This window comes from Apostichopus japonicus, chromosome 9, assembly GCF_037975245.1.
Source record: "Apostichopus japonicus isolate 1M-3 chromosome 9, ASM3797524v1, whole genome shotgun sequence".
NCBI classification, from domain to species: Eukaryota; Metazoa; Echinodermata; class Holothuroidea; order Aspidochirotida; family Stichopodidae; genus Apostichopus; species Apostichopus japonicus.
In genome coordinates this window covers 24689156-24709127 of record NC_092569.1, presented here as the reverse complement: position 1 = coordinate 24709127, position 19972 = coordinate 24689156, and the positions used below count along the sequence as shown (strand labels likewise).

At 35.3% G+C, this 19972-nt stretch overlaps 1 protein-coding gene across 2 annotated transcripts in view; it reads right to left on the bottom strand.

Moving 5' to 3' along the window:
- LOC139973491 (uncharacterized peptidase C1-like protein F26E4.3) overlaps positions 1-19972 on the bottom strand; it is a 47356-nt gene that overhangs the window by 23309 nt on the left and 4075 nt on the right. Inside the window, exons 1-2 of one of the 2 annotated variants that reach the window (XM_071980222.1) lie at positions 18509-18642; positions 7762-8060 (exon numbers count right to left, since the gene is read on the bottom strand). In XM_071980222.1, coding sequence (XP_071836323.1) covers positions 7762-8017 — 256 coding nt within the window. In that variant the 5' untranslated portion in view covers positions 8018-8060; positions 18509-18642. Of the gene's footprint in view, positions 1-7761; positions 8061-18508; positions 18643-19972 lie in introns of those variants that run through there. The other variant, XM_071980221.1, reaches the window with a different exon arrangement.

The following is a 19972-nucleotide window of genomic DNA, read 5'->3' as shown; positions in this document are numbered from 1 at the left end:
TGTTCGTTACAATTTTGACAAAATAGCATAAAGATAATTGCTGTTAATTTGATTCGACTTCTTTTATTATTTTAAGTGCTCATATATATATATATATATATGATCATTGTAAAACATGCTGAGAAATGTTACCCTTCAACACTGTTATTGAGTAACTTATACCCACATCCTGGGCGTGTGTCCATATGGCACTTGGATGTATAGTATAGACCAGATATATACTGGTGGTCACAATGCCAATATTAGTATTACCACTTCCAATGACCCTAATGCGTTATATATTTCGATTTGTTAGTGTTCAAATACTTGAAAGTTATTTTTCTCCATCGCACCTGGTCACCCCAAGCTGAGTTGTAATTATTTCAAGTTAAATTCAAGAAGAGATTAAAAGTTGAACTGAAGCATCCATCTCCCAGAACAGTCAAGGTCAAATACCTACGAAGTCCCACTTGTCCGTTGCACGAAGAAATTATCTCCTACATATGCTCTCTATAGGTGTAGGCTACACCTTGACTAACATGTTAAAACACATGATCTTTAAAGGGATATTGCGGTGGTTAAAGAATAGCGGAAAATATTCTGCATCTTTAGGCAAACGCCTCGTCCTCGTAGCATCTTATGTGGGAATATGTGATACTTTTTAATCAAATTTCAAAAATCAAATTCGTCATTAATCCGCATGTATAGCGGTCACAGGGGAGTAAATGGCTCCATCATGAATATAGTACGTACTGAAAACAATTTTAGTTTTTCTTGATCATGTTTAAATTCCTTCTGAATCACAGTAAAGAAACTGAAATTGATACAAAGAAGTTAATACATGTGATATACCATTGGCAGCTACACAAATAGTCCAAATTGCATCATGATTCTAAAAAAGGATAAATCAACATGAAAAATTACAACAAGAAAAAAATGCATTTGAAGATCAGCTATAATGACGGATCACCTATGCTCCGATTCACTTTTTGTAGAAACAGGCTGGGCTCGGCTTACACCAAATAGATTTACATTCAAACAACTATATTTAGAAAGTGTTAAAGTAAGTTGGCCTGACGTTTCGATCCTAGCAGGATCTTCTTCAAAGGCTAAATGACAAGTGCCACTTGTCAGTTAGCCTTTGAAGACAAGAAGATGGGGGGGGGGGGGGGTATAAGCAGTTTGCTAACAGTTTTATTTTATTTTGAACTATATTTAGAGTTAGGAACAGGATATTGAGGTATCAGGTGTTCAACAGTACGTTTCTCTTGTCAGACAACAAAATATCCCTTTAAGATATGAAACATGGACATTAATCAATGGTTGCTTTGCCTGTACTTTACTGTTTTGTCGTTTCTATAAAGGTTTGATACCCTCGTGGGTTTAACTGACTGTCCTATTTTGTAAAACAAAGTTCAAAAGATGACCCAACGATAGGAGACAATTGGGACTTTAAACGTTTCCACATTGGCGGTGAATATTTCTCAAAACCTTGTAGTAATATACATATACCAATTTATATTGGGCCCCTGCACAATGTAGCACCGGGATATTATCAGGAAGATATATATATATGAAAGAACCGACGAAAGAAGGCTGTACTCTCTATAAGGTCAAGTTAAAACACTCAAAATATCCATATGAAATGTCAGCCAAAACTACACAAGATTTATCGTTACTTATATACCTTACGTATCTCAACAAAACGCTAATAGCATGTCTTCGCTGACGTAGCAATTTATGGATATTTTTCAGAATTTGTGATTTGCTTGAAATTACAATAATGTCTCTTTTGTATACCTGATTAATAATATTTGAATATTATTTCAGCGTACACCATGACAATATTGTGTAAATGATAAACACATCTCGTGATGACCAAAAAAAAAATATTTAAATTGATTTGATAAAATGTCAGAATTGATGATACAGAGATTTCGGGATGGTAAGAAAATGAAAATGCCCAGTAGTATAACCCATTAGAATTTCCGTCACTCGGCATTTGCAATGTATGCATACATGTTAATGTATTCCGTGGAGTATTCGCATATACCATCCTGGCTTTGTTCTGGTCGGAGTGTAATTATAAAGGATTTTAAGCGTAAATGTCACTACATGGGTTGAATCTCCCATCCACTTGATTCATGGAGCGACGACTATTACTGCAAGCAGTGTTCCTCTCAGACAAACGGTCAGCGTGTCGATGTAAAGGAACGGGGGCTGATAGAGACCATGTAAAAGTTTGCTTGTATTTGTGCCCGGGCTCTATATCTTACCTGGCTTTTCTTAAAATGGTTCAAAACGTTCTCCTTTAATGATATGCTAGTAAATCCCAAATATGGCCACCTATTATTTCCGATTTTTATCATTTCTATGCCTCGTTTCCGTAATTCATGATGTTTTCGCTCATGGTTATTAAAACCACTTTTAGTGGTAGAATTAATAATCTTAACACATTTTTTGAGAGATTCGGTATACTTGTGGTGTGAGTACAATACCACGAGTATACGGGAATAAGTACCGTACTAAGAGTACTCGATTATACGTGTACGTGTTTGAGTTCCATGGTCCTACAAGGTTGGTTGTTTAAAGCACTCTTGGGAATGTGTTGTGGAATACAGTTGGTCTTCTTTCGATAATAATTGGTAACACACTGTACACGACGATAGATACTTCAAGAATGGTATATTAATATATGGACATAACATGTGTTTATGAGATAACCAGACAGTGGTTCAAAGGTATATCAGTCAGTTCTTCTCTTTTGTCAAGTGAAAGTCAGATTAACCATTAGACCAAATGGACCAGGGCACAGGGCCCCGATTTACGTGGCCACAATATAAGGGTATAGACAACATCAATAAGATACAACGACAAAATGAAAAACTGACCTTTTCGTGAAGAAAAAAAAACACTCTCTGTAAATAGACTAGTTTTGTTACGTTTTCATTTTAGGTTATTATTTGTGAGGTACGATAGCAAATTTTAAACATCGATCGAAATCATTAATGAGATTTTTATACCCCATTGAGCATAAAACTGCATTATAACTGCTTACCTAGATTATAAAGTATCAACACAAATACCTGTCTTGGTTGTGTCACATTCAGTTGGGACAACCACGTTTATGTCGGGCACCGTGTCCTCCACTACTACCACCCCTCCCCTAACCCAAAGGTAAACCCGTCCCTGGTCAAGTTTATTCTATGATTGTTCATATATAGGTAGCCCTCTAAAACTGGTAAAAGTGGAACGGTATACTTGGATGAGAAACAGAAATCGTGAATCAAAAGCTATAAATTTAACTGATATCTGTAATATGATGCGAATATTCCGGAATGTCCAGCAACAGGTGTGCATAGATAGGAAATAAGATAGAAAATAAATATATCAACACAGATAAATAGTACATTAAGGGAAACCTTAGGGGGCTCTAACAAGAACTGTAGATAAAATCACTCATATATATATATATATATCTATATATTAAAATTATTGTTTGGAATTCATGGTATTTCCCAGACATTTGGGTGGTATTAATCCTGCAGAGATATACTAATTATATGGTGTTTAATGCTAGTCACTCATTCAGATGGGATCACAATATTACCATGAATGATAAAATTATTAATCGGGTTAACACTACTAAGTTCTTGGGTGTACACATAGACAATAAACTTTCGTGGCGTGATCACATATCAGCAGTCTGTAACAGAGTGGCTAGAAACACTGGTATTATATGCAAATTAAAACATTATTTACCTCCAAATATACTCAGAACACTCTATATAACTCTGATTTTACCCCAATTAACTTATTGCACGACTATTTGGTCAGGAACCTATTCTACAAATCTTAATCACCTATGTGCCCTCCAGAAGAGAGCTATCCGCCATATATCACATGCTGCACCACGTGATCATACTACCCCATTATACAAAAGATTAAATTTATTAAAACTAAATGATATCATAAGAGTCCAGCCTTGCAACATTTGCATATAAAGCATGGAATGGATTGCTACCCGAGGCTTTTAAAGATTTTATATATAGTAATAGACTAATCCACAACCATCAAACACGCCATTGTAATAACGCACATGTTTTATCCCAACGAAGTACTTTAAGTTCTTTTAACCCTCGTATTCGTGCTATAAAAACGTGGAATAATCTCCAGGATAATGTTAAGAATAAGCCTTCTTACTCTGTATTCAAAAGGAATCTCCAAACTGTAATTATTTCTCACTATTGATGGATTTATTCTTGTGTGTGTTTGCGATTAAGATCATTATAAAGATTGTTAGGATTGCTTATTAACATTATTAATTTCAAGTAGAGTCAATTCGATTATTTCATCATTGTAGATGCTACTATTAACTTTTCTTTTTCTATTCTTAAGTTTTTCTTTCTTTTTCTTTTTGGGGAGTCTCCTACTTTGTTAAGCCTTACAGGCTTTATAGGAGACTTCCCGTCACACTGTAAATTGTGATGAAACAAATAAATATACAAAATATACAAATACGAAGAGCAGTGATTTTCACGTGGGTGTGATACCCGGCACATGTCGCAATGTCAAACACCACTTAACAGTGGTTTGAATCCCAACTGGATGGGGCGGTAACCATCATTATGACGTCATGATGGGGGGGGGGGGGAGTGACGATCGTTTGTTTATAGAAATATCTATCATGTTTTGTACAATCCATCGTCAAACTATGTGAAAGCATATTTAAACCTCTTCATTTTTTGTCATAAAAAAACTAAACCTTATCTTTGAAATTGTTTTTGTTGTTGTATTTTTTATAGTATAAACAGTTTATAACGCAATAGCCATTTCAGTTTGATAACACATAAATAATATGCTTTATTATGAATTAATGCCAGAAAGGACGCGATCCTATAATGTCAAGCCAAACAAGCCGAAAGCCAGCATTTTACATTGAATTTGACAACGTTGACCTGTACGTAATTAATAGGAACATAAATTATCAGCCGTTAATCCCATATTGACAACGGTCCATGGCATTGCAACCACCGCACCCTTATCACCATCGGGCTTGATCATTGCATACTAATGGGGTACGTAAACATTATGAAGAGGACAGGGACGGACTGATGGTGATCTGGGCAAAAAACAGTCAAGCGGAACCAGTGGGTGGCTGTACATCGGCCCCCTTTTCCAACCCAACCCCCACGAAACGTGGCTAGTAGCAGAAACATACGTGCAGAGCTAACTATAAACCTAATTTATAGGATAAATGTGGCGCTCGGAATACAAGAGCTAAATGTTTTCAGATTACTCTAAATGGGAGTCGGTTTAAACGAGCTCTAGGCTACACCCACTCCTTTTTCAAATGATGGATGAGGCCTTGCCCTCCTTCCCTCCCCCCACGCCCAACATAGCCAATCATACAAAATAGGGAGTCCTCAACCCCTACCCTTTATTAATTAGTAACTAAAGTGGGTTACGATACTGTACGTGCTTGAAAGTAACTGAGCATGGGTATGTTATGTTTTCATGTGTATAGAGTTTTATTTATTTGTTTACGTAGGTCTCTTAACAAACAACCATAGGCGTAGGAGCTCAATTTGATTTGGGGTGGGGGGGGGGCTGTAACGTCTTGCCCGAAAAACATAACCAAATTTTAAACTGTTAATGTACATATCATATAGGCATGTATCGGTTATAACATCGCGTGCCAACTACATACAACCATTTGCCGTGTTGTTACCCTTCCATATTTGTTATAATCTTTCGGGAAGGCGTTATAATAATAATGATAACAATAATATAAGTTTAACCATTGAAAACACATTGCAATTTATTTTTCCTTCAGTAGGTGCCCGACAAATTTTCAGCATATTGACCGAATTTTCAAAAAAAAACATTTGGTTGGGGGGGGGGATGCAGCCCACCAGCACCACCTCCCCGCCTCCTACGCCTATGCAAACAACACACGTAGTTAAGCTAAATTGGAACAACACTTATACACCGAATCGTGCTAAATATCTTATTTGATTAGACTAATATGGAGGCTACTGGGCCCATTAGGGCTCTGGGCTCCCAGGCGCTGCCTAACTGGCCGACTGGACAGCCCGACCTTGGTTAACAACTTGCTGAAGTCACCAACCAGAAGTTTATATAGCCACGAAGATCTCTATTGTTGAATTTAAGGAATCCGACTTTGTATAAAATATCACATCACATTACATTTAGTCGTGAAACGATTCAAAGGGACAAACCAACTTTAAAGTATAAATTTATACAACTTCAGGAGTAAACGAAGTTTGGTATCCAACTGTTCACCTCGTCCACAAATGTTAAAGTCAGTAATTTCATCTGAAGGAAATACAGTGACTGTCAAATATTGATTTTTCCTTGTTTCAAGTGGAACGATAATATATTTACACTGGAAATCGTATCACTCAACGGTTTTCATGACGTCACTGTACGTGTTCGTTGTACGTTCCATTCTACGTATTGTAAGTCAAGGTCACTTCAAGGGCGTCACTTACCTAATCACGTATCATTCATGGAAATCATTTTGATCATATGTGAAGCTTATCGCTTTCGATTAATTATTTCATATTTTCAATATCCTGATAACGTACTCTTACAAGTGTTGTGAATAGTGGGTTTTTATAGTATAACACTTTTACATCTTACAATTATGCATCGAACAATATTGTAATTTGTGCAGTGTCTCCTGAAAGAAATATGCGTATTCGTTTAGCACAGTTATGTATCAAAATGCTACCGGATATATCATTATGATGGTCTCAGGTGATGGACCTACATTAGTGTTATGAGTCGACGATGGACCTACATTAGTGTTATGAGCCGGTGATGGACCAACATTAGTGTTATGAGTCGGTGATGGACCTACATTAGTGTTATGAGTCGGTGATGGACCAACATTAGTGTTATGAGTCGGTGATGGACCTACATTAGTGTTATGAGTCGGTGATGGACCAACATTAGTGTTATGAGTCGGTGATGGACCTACATTAGTGTTATGAGTCGGTGATGGACCAACATTAGTGTTATGAGTCGGTGATGGACCAACATTAGTGTTATGAGTCGGTGATGGACCTACATTAGTGTTATGAGTCGGTGATGGACCAACATTAGTGTTGTGAGTCGGTGATGGACCTACATTAGTGTTATGAGTGGGTGAAGGACCTATATTAGTGTTATGAGTGGGTGATGGACCTACATCAGTGTTATGAGTAGGTAAACAACATCTGTCAGAGTGACCATATGTTCCATTGGTGGGTGATGAACGTATAACTGCATATAGATATTAGTGATGCTGTTGGTGTATTGTTGCCGGTGAGTTAGCAATGTATCATGCACAGAGTACATGAACGATGAGCCTCCTCCAGAGTACGGAGTACGTATTGCTATTGGTTTTGGTGAATATTCATATATGCATATATATTTGCATATATATGCATATATATGCATATATATGCATATTTATGCATATTTATGCATATTTATGCATATATATGCATATATTCATGGCTATGAATCTGGTAAAGGGGCAGATGTTGGTGTCCGGGACAGATGACTGCATATATTTACGGGCGGTATAGTAGTAGCCTGTTAGGTATTTGTGTTGGCATTGGTAAAGTTGTAGTAAATTAACATAATGCAAATTATGCATGCGTGCTATAGTGTGATAAACCTCCTCCGTGGGACATGAATTGGTGTTGGGCTTGTGGGTTGGTGTTGACATATTTGCAAACAAAATATGACACTCAAAGTGCACGAACTTACCTCCACTAGCGGTAGGAGTTGGTTTTGGTATTGCTGTTGATGGGAAATGGCAAAGATTGCTGTAATAATCAGGACAGCAATCCGTATCTGTTCGCTTACAGAACTCATCACAGTAACAGAGAGTATCATAGAAAGGCAAATTGCAATCGTCATCTCGCCCAGGACAGCATCCTCTCCTTGAACACCACTGGCCTACCACGGATGACGTAAGTCCCACCAACAAAATGGCGGCCAGGTAATGACGTATCCTACCCATTATGATAAATATTCCAACCTTCTAGGATTCAAAACTCGGTATTCTGTGGATATGGAAGTCAAAGATTAATTCAGTCTTCTTTTTTATGTTTATTATGAAAACGAAGCATTATCTACATTCATCTGGCTTTCCAGAAGTACACATAGTGCTATATAGGTCAGTACAATATATGTGACAAATTGTAATACAATATTGGTTATATAGGCTAACACATATAGTCCTTTGTTTTAAGTTTTAAGTTAATTTGATTTAGATATGATTGTGTCATTACGATATCAAAATAAGGAGGAATACAGGAATGGAAAGAAAAGTGAACTGTTAGGTTACATATTTAGAGCTATGTATGCTGGTTCCTACATGTTGCTTTAACTTCAATAATATATATCACTTTGTTCTTGCTTTAATTTGCTCTTTTCTTGGTCTATATTATAAGCATTGTCAGATACCAAGACTGTCTGATACTACTAAGTTGTAGTGGAGTCGTCCTCATTTCATCCTCCCCGGCCCTTCCCTCACCCCTTCAAGCCCACCTCCTCCGTAGCAGATCAAGGGCGGGACAACAGGGCCACGTGCTCCGGGTCCCCATATTTTGGGGCCCCCACATTTAGAGTTTCATATATCATGTACAAAACTGTAGTAATTGTGATCCACAAAATTCTTAGCATGTAACGTTGAAGTCATGCGTTTCCCATCCTGTTTCGCTGAATGCTACTCGAATCAAGGCAGTCAAAACTTAAGTTGATTAAAAATCACATGAAAACCACGATGATGAGCCAACAGAGACTGGTAAAACTCAGTATTCTCGCTATCGAAAGTGACATTTTAAATTCATTGTAACACGATGAAATACTCTCTGAATTTGCAAGCATGAAATTGCGGGAAAAAGTACAGACTGTAGGGCCCCCACATAATTGCGTGCCCACCCCCCCCACACGCTTAGTCCGGCCCTGCACCTCCTCCACCCCCCCCCCCCCCTCTCTAACAAACCTCCCACCTTGCACTTGACATTTCCACAATTTGGAGCTATAATGGCTCGATATAGGGTTGGTTTGATTGTTTAATTCAATCCCGACAGACATCAAAGTTCTCTCCTTTTGCACATCAGTAGATTTTGACAGTAAACTGCATTTATTGTAAGTGTCATTGAAAGAACTTCCTCTGTTTGGTACAGGAGCCGTGAGAAAATGAATAAATTGTGTACTAAAAAGATTGAGTTAAAGGGCTGTTTTTGGTGAAAGTTAACAGTTAACCACTACTAACGCTGCATGGAGTTACTTGAAATGCGCATGATCAGTTTCAAATATCTTGTTTGCACAGCAAATTACAATTGATATTTTGCAACGTAAACAAGTTTGATTGATTAAAGAAAAAAACAGCAACCAGCATACAACAAAAGAACATAAAACATAGCCTAGGCCTACTCCTCGCTAATATATCAGTTGTTGCTATGGGCCAACTTTTACATATAAGAATCTCATATAGAGAAAAGATAAATAAGAAACTCATATGGAATATAGAATGTGGTTATGGATATCTTTTTTTTTTAATTTAGGGAGAACACAGAACTATTTATTGGTTCAAATCCAAGTTTCATACCTTCTCCTCCTTTCTTTGATGTTTTTAAGATACAAGAAATTGAAGTCCAATTCTTTACATAGAAAGGAAAATGCATTTTACAATAATGTATAATGTCGGATACTTGAGGGAAAAAAAAAACACTTTCCATTCTTAAAATCAAATGGAATTTTTACATTTCATGTACAATTATTACTGTCCTAATTGTTTGCTTTATGTACTCCGGATATTACATCTCATGATCAATTAACAATATTAATTAAACAGAATACATTGCATACTGGAAACAGACATTATATATAATCTAAAGTTCAGTCTCGATTATAACGACAACACAGATTGTTGCCTTATACACGATACCTTTGTCAGAATAACAAAGAAATGTATTTGTTAGCATAATATATCTCACCACCAGAACAAGCTATCTATATATTGTCGGAAGTTGGGCAAACCTTTACTGGTATTCTCTCATTTAAAATAAGGAACCCAAGCACATCTGAACTTTATCAGGTACCGACTATAATTTGTTGGAGTGTCTTCTTATCTGGTTGGACTTGTATCTATCCCTTTCGGATGGACCATTATTAAAATGATCGATGGTTGGACCAGAATAGACTACGTTATCATTTTCCTTTCCCTGCAGATCGACAACTATCCATTTAACCTGTCAGATCATTGATTGGCTTTTCGTGCCCAGGTTCTTTCATGAGAGACTTTTCTCAAAATGTATCCATTAACCTGTGAAGGCTATGGTGGAGGAACCGATTAAAGCAAAATAAGTCTTAACAATAGGGGGAAAAAAACCTGATAAAAGAAGAAACTTTGCATTAAAGGAGTTTCATTTAACCGAAAATAGCGACGTAAATTCGCGGCTTCAATGTAAACCCGTTAAAACGTCGCATCGTTAAAACCAAACAAACGCACACACAGTTAAATTACGTCTTAGCGCAGGCGTCCTGGCTGGCCCTATTCCACCGTAAAAAAAAATACATGTTTTCTAACAGTGTATATACACTCGAGGCAGTATAGCCCTTTAATAAAAGTTAACATTACGACTGAACCGGGGGCGTACGTAATAACACAGCCTAAACCTTATACATTGAAATAGCTCAGACTTAGAACCTCCCCCCCCCCCAAAAAAAAAAAAAAAAAAAAAAACATACTTCCTAGTTCCAGCCGCCTTTAAATTCCTTAACCCTCATTTATTGTTACAATGTTGACACCTGGTTTTGTTGGACCTCCCTTGATCTCGATTTCTAAAATAATTTATGCTTTTTACTGACGCTTCTCATTTCATCATGTTATTCCTTCGTCAAACCCTATGTCATTTCTCATGACAAAAAGCGATCAACTGTCATTAGAAGTATAAATATTTATGACCATTTTGTTTGTTATGTGGTCTAAGACCAGTGAAGCGACTGTTGCGTGGTTGCTATGAAGAAACCAAAACGAATAGCCCAGTATAACAAACCACTTGGAATATCTTACTTACAACCTAACGAGACTCCCCTCCCCCGCCCCGCCCGTCCATTCTTTTGTAAAGATTTTCTGAGATTATCTTAAAGTTATCATATGTTACTTAAAGATAAATAGCTTTGAAGTTTAAGTGTCCTTTAACATGAATTGCAGACATCTTTAATAACAATAAAAAAAATGAAATTAATCCATACCTTAATGAAGATCTGTTTAAATAATTACAGATATCTTAGAGAATAAATATCAAAATGGCTTGCCATACGTACGCGTTTGGGAAATACCCGCAATCGATCACTGTTAACTAGGTGTGTAGAATCAGAATTATTGGTCCTGAAGGTTTCTACAACCACTATAAAACCTGTGGGAACTGGTAGGAGTTAATTGGTACAACCATTGCACAACTTCTCTATGCTGTGAGAATTCTCATTTAATCGGCTTTGGAAGTTGCCAAACATTAAATCAATTGTATTTTTTATCGTCCAGACTGGATGGCACGGCCCCCCCCCCCTTACCTACCATTAGGGCCATCACCTCCTTTATCAATCCCCCTAGATCAACCTGTAGCCCTTCCATTGAGGTCCATACCCCTACATAAATTGGTCGAAGAAATGTAAGAACCCCCCCCCCCCCCTCCCCTCTCCCCCTTCAACATTTGAATATAGTGCAAACCACTGATAGAAGCCACAAATATCCATCTCATCCGACAATTTTAGCCTAGAGAAGCCGGCATTTTTCCTTCATGTAAATCTGGTCTTATGTTCCAACATATTTGTTCATGGCATGCTTTTTATGTATTTAACCAGATGCTTTTAAACACGTTATACATGACATCCGTAATCAATAGACGGTTTGTAATTTACATCGAATGATGACCTCAGAGAATGTCCTCCGGTACTGCTCATCCGTGAAGGTGATTGAGACTTTACTCCCCAAAGATCTCGAGATCTTTAAAGTGACATATCGCTATTAAGAAAAAAAACCTGGAAAATGAACGATAGTATTCGGGTCCGATCCGGGTCCGATATGAAAGCCCGAGTCCAACAAAGAGCTGACGAATATGACCTCCATATATATGTAGCGTAAACAACATACATCAATGTACGTTACACATGTTACGGAATGCTATAGACCGTGTATCAAATTGTTAATTCATTTGATCAAGTTGAAACGGGAGAAATTTTTAAATTCTCGAGTCGAGTGTCAATGGCCTTTCGGTTGATGTTATTAACCTAGTATCAAGTAACGTATACTAATTTGAGGAACAAAAACAATTTCTAAGTGTAATATAATGCCTTTGGGTTCGTTTATTAATAATCTCCCTACTTGTATTAATGATCTAGCTTTGAATGTCACAACTGGTCCTGTTACTATGTTGGGTGTTTCTTTTACTCAAAATAGAGACGATCTCTTTCGTTTGAACTACCAACCTAAATTGTCTAGATTGAAAAAGTGCCTCCGGGTATGGTCTGGTAGAGACCTGACCCCGATTGGTCGAAATATTATTGTCAAAACGTTTGCTCTTTCTCAACTGGTTTTCCTTTTCTTAGTTTTGCCAAACCCTCCAATTGGATTTATTAAAGAGCTCGAGAGCATTATTTTCGATTTCATTTGGGGAGGTAGTTCTGATAAAGTAAAGAGATCGTTTTGATAAATCGTTTAGCAGATGGGGGGCTAAAGGTCATTCATATTAATAGTTTCATCAATAGCCTTAAGTGCACATGGATCAAACGTTACTGTAACGATATTCATGGTCCCTGGAAAATTTTCTTTGATTTGGAGCTCTACAAACTAGCAAGCAGTTTCTGTTTCAGTGTAACTGCAACAAAGGAGATATAAGCATTCCAAATAATTTCGTAAGTCAGATAATTAAGGCTTGGTGTGAAATATCTTTTAATAATCCAACTGATAACTACGGTAATCAATTTTTGTGGAATAATTCTTACATTCGTATCAACAACCAAATTGTGTTCTATAAGTTTTTATATGAAGCTAATGTCAAAGTATGTGAGAGATCTTTACGGCGAAAACGGGAGACCCTTAACCTTTCACTTCTTTCGTACTAAATTTAACCTTCCAATGTTTCCTTTCACTATCTATACCGGTTTAATTAATGCGATTCCTTTGGAGTGGCGTCGAGTTTATGTTCAGAATTGTAATTTCCCCAATTGTAATGAGATTTGGCTGGATAAGGTCTTACATTCCAACTCTACTTCCCAGTGTGTTTATTCCCGATATTTAGATAAAGTCGCTCAGATACCTACCGCCAGCCGTAAATGGGCTAATGTGTTCAACAACTTGACGACTGAAGATTGGAATAGATTCTACAGTATTCCTTGGGCAACAGTTTCCGAATCAAAAATCCAATATTTTCAGTTTAGAGTTCTACATAGAATAATTGGGACCAATATACTTCTTCATACCATCGGAAATCCGACTCTCCAAACTGTACCTTTTGCGATACGCATATTGAAAGTATAGAACATCTGTTCTGGGAGTGTAGTGTGACATCCACCTTTATTTTAGGGGTTGAGGCTATGTTACTAAATAAGCAATTCTTCTTCTCCAAGAAGGATATCCTTCTTGGTTTCGGTGTTGATGTAGCTCACCCATACAATTTTCTTATTTTATATATGAAGCATTTCATCTTTCAATGTAAATTGAATAAATGTACTCCTGTTGTAGAGGATTTCTTCTATAAATTTAAGTTTACAATAAGTGTAAAAAAGTACACACAACATCGATATCGTAGTAAAAGTAAGGTTAACTTTTTGCAGCTTAAACAAGCCTTTAGGACATGTGATTCTCTTTTCCATTAATCTCGTTCGATCAATTGTGCTGTTTATTAGAACAACTGTTATTTTGTTATGACGTTTATTTAATCTGAAGCATGTAAAGTATGAAAATATGAAGTCTGTTAATTTGACTGAAGTTATCAATAAATGGAGGAAAAAATAAATAAATAAATAAATAAATAAATAAATAAATAAATAAATAAATAAATAAATAAATAAATAAATAAATAAATAAATAAATAAATAAATAAATAAATAAATAAATAAATAAATAAATAAATAAATAAATAAATAAATAAATAAATAAATAAATAAATAAATAAATAAATAAATAAATAAATAAATAAATAAATAAATAAATAAATAAATAAATAAATAAATAAATAAATAAATAAATAAATAAATACATACATAAATAAATAAATAAATAAATAAATAAATAAATAAATAAATAAATAAATAAATAAATAAATAAATAAATAAATAAATAAATAAATAAATAAATAAATAAATAAATAAATAAATAAATAAATACATAAATAAATAAATAAATAAATAAATAAATAAATAAATAAATAAATAAATAAATAAATAAATAAATAAATAAATAAATAAATAAATAAATAAATAAATAAATAAATAAATAAATAAATAAATAAATAAATAAATAAATAAATAAATAAATAAATACATACATAAATAAATAAATAAATAAATAAATAAATAAATAAATAAATAAATAAATAAATAAATAAATAAATAAATAAATAAATAAATAAATAAATAAATAAATAAATAAATAAATAAATAAATAAATAAATAAATAAATAAATAAATAAATAAATAAATAAATAAATAAATAAATAAATAAATAAATAAATAAATAAATAAATAAATAAATAAATAAATAAATAAATAAATAAATAAATAAATACATACATGCATACATGCATACATAAATAAATAAATAAATAAATAAATAAATACATAAATAAATAAATAAATAAATAAATAAATAAATAAATACATAAATAAATAAATAAATAAATAAATAAATAAATAAATAAATAAATAAATAAATAAATAAATAAATAAATAAATAAATAAATAAATAAATAAATAAATAAATAAATAAATAAATAAATAAATAAATAAATAAATAAATAAATAAATAAATAAATAAATAAATAAATAAATAAATAAATAAATAAATAAATAAATAAATAAATAAATAAATAAATAAATAAATAAATAAATAAATAAATAAATAAATAAATAAATAAATAAATAAATAAATAAATAAATAAATAAATAAATAAATAAATAAATAAATACATACATATCTGTTCCTGTCAAGAACTAGCATTTTAAGCGAACCGGGCAGAGGAAGGGGGTAGGGGGGGGGGATGATAGGGCGGTCTTGTCTGAAGACATATATAAGCATTTTAACTCTGAGAACAGTTACTTAATTGAAATTTGAATTCACCATATTGCATATATACTAAGAACATCACCGCATCTGTTGTGCATGATATCTTTGTATAGCATATGCCTTGTAAATTATACAGAAATATTCCCATGTAAAGGTCACATGTCTTGTCCCGGCGGTCAAACGTTTTATCATGCAATAAATTGCTACAGAAGTTTATGCAAGTACTTATAACTCTCATTCATTCCCATAATCTGAGAGTGAGTGGTCAACATATATACTTGATGATTAAACGTCAAAGTTTTAGTGAAAAGTGTTGTTTGAATGGTAGTTATAAAAGACGCCCCCACCCCCAATAAAAAGTGGTTCGATTAATGGTGTCCACTTTTCTGTCTTCCTAGCATATTTGAGTAAGCGAAATATACAGTTGACCGTTTAAAATTCACATTTGGCCGCCGGGACATCTTAAACAAGTTTTTTTGTGTGTGCATGGAGCAGATAGACTGGAACATGCTAATTAAAGGTTGAGGTTATTTCAATTAGCGCTTTCAAGTAAGTTGTTAGAAACAGATATATACATACCAAGCAGGAATAACTTGATTTAGCTATAGACATCCGTCACATGTTACGTCTAAACCGCATTCAAATTACTTGAAGGCTCCAAGCTAGCGCAAAACAGCAATCCGAAACAGTACGTTGTTGTAAGAAACAATGCCTGCACTTAATACTACTAATACTAATAATCAGCAGTTATTTTTACGATGCTTACTTGTCCACAAGTGTGAGAGAAACCCGCAAGGGCTTATGGATTACAACTTGCACGTCGGGTGGCTTCCAATTCACTATTTTTTGACTCAAATTTGGAATGTTTTCAATTTAGAAAGTCATTTCAGATGGGAGAACCGTATATTGCTCGTGCATGAAAAACCCACCTTACTATGACCCGGCCGGTTATCGAAACCGGAATCTCCCGATTGCTAAGCCTCGTTGCATCAAATGCCACCGCCTTCATCCACTCGGCCACAGCACCGGTGAATTGATTATTTACGATATGTATATCCAAATATATACAATAAAGCTCGGTAGAGATAGCCTTACTATCTTTGGCATTCAAACTGAAATGTGATAACCAACTTGCATTCTGTAATCGACCGTTCCTAAGCGACTCGTACAATAATGATTGATGTCCATTAACAGACAACAGATACAAAAAAAAAAGTTAATAAGGTGGAACAAACAATGGATAACCTTTAAGTAGACCAGCTTGCAAAGTAAGATGAATATCATAGGTTCCATATTTTTCTTTTTTCTTTTCTATCTTTTTTTTTTTGGTTAACTGAAATGAGGGGTTAAAGTCTAACAACGAAAACACTCAACCATGTTCACTATTATATACACTAGACTGTTGAACTTTGAACCCTTATATTTCTCTACCATTCATATAACTATTTTTGGTTCCATCGTAAATTCAGTCTATATTGAGATAACTATTTAACTGATCTCAGAGAGGAATGCCTACACACGAATTGGATCGTGTGTGACCCGATTTTAAGTTTCTCTATGGTTCTGAGCAGTGAAGTTTGGGACGCCATTTGGTGACGAGACCATGATTCCAGAGAAAAAAATGGGGTGGGGTCCAAAGACTTGTATATACTTAAAGCATATAAGTTCCAATCTATCGGATTTATTTGGGTGGATTATGTGGGTGACACGTAAGCTTATCTAAATGGAATCGACATGCAGTTAATCACCAGTTGTATATGCTGTAGTATATCCATAACAAGTACTGACTTACATTTTAGAATTTACCAGAATAACCAGACTCACAATAATGTTGTAGAGTTATACCCGAACCCGCGAGTACTCGTAAGCAAGTAATAATACTCTCTGACTGGTACGAATAATGATCATACCCTTAGAAAATCGTTAAACATCGGCCCACCCATCTCAACCCCTACTCTGACCCCTACCCCACCCCCGCCCGCCCGCACCCAACCAATTTTTTTCAGTGTTTCTATTCACCTGTACTCAAGAATCTAACAAATTCTAACAAATGCGACAATGTTTATATAATTCCGCCATCGCAATGGATAAATAACGGTTTTCATGTTATAAAGAAAAGAAACGACTGTTATTTGAAACTATTCATGATATTATAGCTTATGCCTAGAGAAAAACTAGAAATATAAAACCATGGTCGACTCACATTTAAATGTTCAAGTGTCAGTTTTGCTGATTGCTGCTGGGGCCTGGGGGTAGAATGGTGGGTGTGGGGGGAGTTCTATAGTTAAATAAATTTAGTAGTAAAGCACAAAACGAACTTTTCTCTTTGTTAAGTTGAGTGACTTTAAAAACTCAAGATGAATAAGAAAAAAACATAAGGGTTAGTCTGTTTCAGTTTCAACGAGTGGGTGCAGTATAAGCCTCTTTATTTGAAATGATTATAAACAGTGAATAAATACTGTAGGCTCTATATGTTTAATCCTATTACAATTATCAAGCATTCACCAGAACTTTGCTATCGTTCCTATCTAATATTTAGTTCTTTTCTTACAATAATCGAAAGCTTTGCAACGGTGCATATACGTAAGCACCCCAGGCACACGTTTAATACCGGCTCGACGCCCAAGTTAACTTTGCCGTATTTGAAGTCAAATATTCCTGTAAGTTAGTATCTTTTCATAACGTCATTCCTTACCCTTTCCCGTTCCCCAAACACCCCTCCCCCTCCCGCTCGATCGATCCACATTTGCGATACTGCTGACGAGCGTGTGTGAATGAATTGAAGCTGTAGTTCCGTGTTGAAGCTGTACATCTGCACGTAGAGCAGTACAGAATGATTACATTTACAGATTCTTCCCATACCCATAATTCATACAATATTTACCTGGTTCAACAAATCTAGTCCTCAGCATTACTGCATTTCATATTTCTATAAAATGGCATACATACGATAACCAAACTACAATTCCATTGAGTTCATTCAAGTGACCAGTACGTATACTTACTCTATGAGAGTGGTCCTCCCGTGGATCTCTTCTTATGTTCCTATTCTAGCATATATAGCAGCATGTACTCGTACCCGGCGCTTGTACGAGTTTGTATATGTACTCGGGTAAATATTGTACATCAAGTATATGGAAGCTATATTATACAAGACCAAGTACTTAGACGCGTGGTTATATACAGAACATTGTATACGTATGTTATAGTACTCACACTATATGGAATTCTCAACGAGTCCTCGTTATACTCCGTACTCATGCGATTGACATCGTAAGCTGGTACAATCATGCTAAAGAGTACCGTTTACTTCTGACATCAACCGAACAACGAGTGTGATCAGGTGGTATATTTAAATCACACCAGTTATTGACCATAATTACCACTGCTCAAATATGTATATGTAAAGTAGACCTACGGCTAGATATAACGTCTTTGCTGCATGTGTATGGTAATAGTGGTGAAATGAAATGTTGGGCAGTTTTACCTATCAGCATGTACAGTCGATCTGACCTATGCTATAATGTTACGGAATTTCGACCCTTGAAACTACCTCCCCATCCACCACCCCCTGCCCCACCCCATACCCCACCACCCGTCCCTTTCCGCCATGGCATATCTATCAACAAAACCACCGAGCACAGGAAGAGACATTAAATTTCCACAACCGTTTGTATAAGTTTCAAATAATATTATCTTTTATATGATTTTGTATTATACCATGAACCAGAGCGACGTACCCCATATATCGACTGTCTGCATAACCATAAAGCACACACACCTGATAACTACACTGAGGTATATTGCTTTTTTCAAGGAGGTGCTAAATATTATGACTATTTTGTATTCGTATAATAACTAAAGTGCTTGTTGCAAACCTGTTTATGTTGACGACGATACGATTGCGTTGCACCGCATGTCGAAGTTCACAATAGGGAAGGGTTCAGGCAAATGGTTTGTCTATTATAATTTCTGAGACAGACATGCAGCTATAATCCAAATGATACAAACAACTATTATATTTGGCTACTTAAGCACAAGTTTCATCGAAGCGTAAAAAATATACACAAGAAGTGAAATAGAACAGAAGTAAGATCGAGGGCTATTAATATATGATACAGGCAGTTCAGTTCAGTTTAGTTTGCGTGCTAATTGTGAACGGATATTTTTATGGAACGCGGAACGTACATGCTTTTCGGGAATTGATATAACTGTATTACTATAGACTGAAATGTCCAAGTTTGTTAATTATGTTGCATCTACATGCGTACATGCAAGAAGAGAAGTATAAACATACCCAATGCGTCGCTATGTGTTAGAGAGTGTAAGTGGGGGGGGGGGGTGGATTTGTACAGTCGAGAGAATGTGAGGGAGGAGGGCGGTGTAGAATAATGCCACGTCCATAAGGGAAAGTCCAACACGATTTGGTCCGAACAGACTCAGCAGTGCTAACAAGTCAACCACACATATCATTTACGCTGTGCTCCAGGCAGTGACTCCCCCAGTTGTCGGGCGCGAGGTGGCGGGGGGGGGGGGGTTGTATTCACGGCATGAATAACGTATGACATAGTTACCGAGTAGACTGATTTCATGTGAGTTAAATAATATAATTATTTCCCGGAGTGGGGTGGAGTGAAAGCGCTTAAAGGGCGAGTTTGTGAGTTTTATTTTTTTCTCACT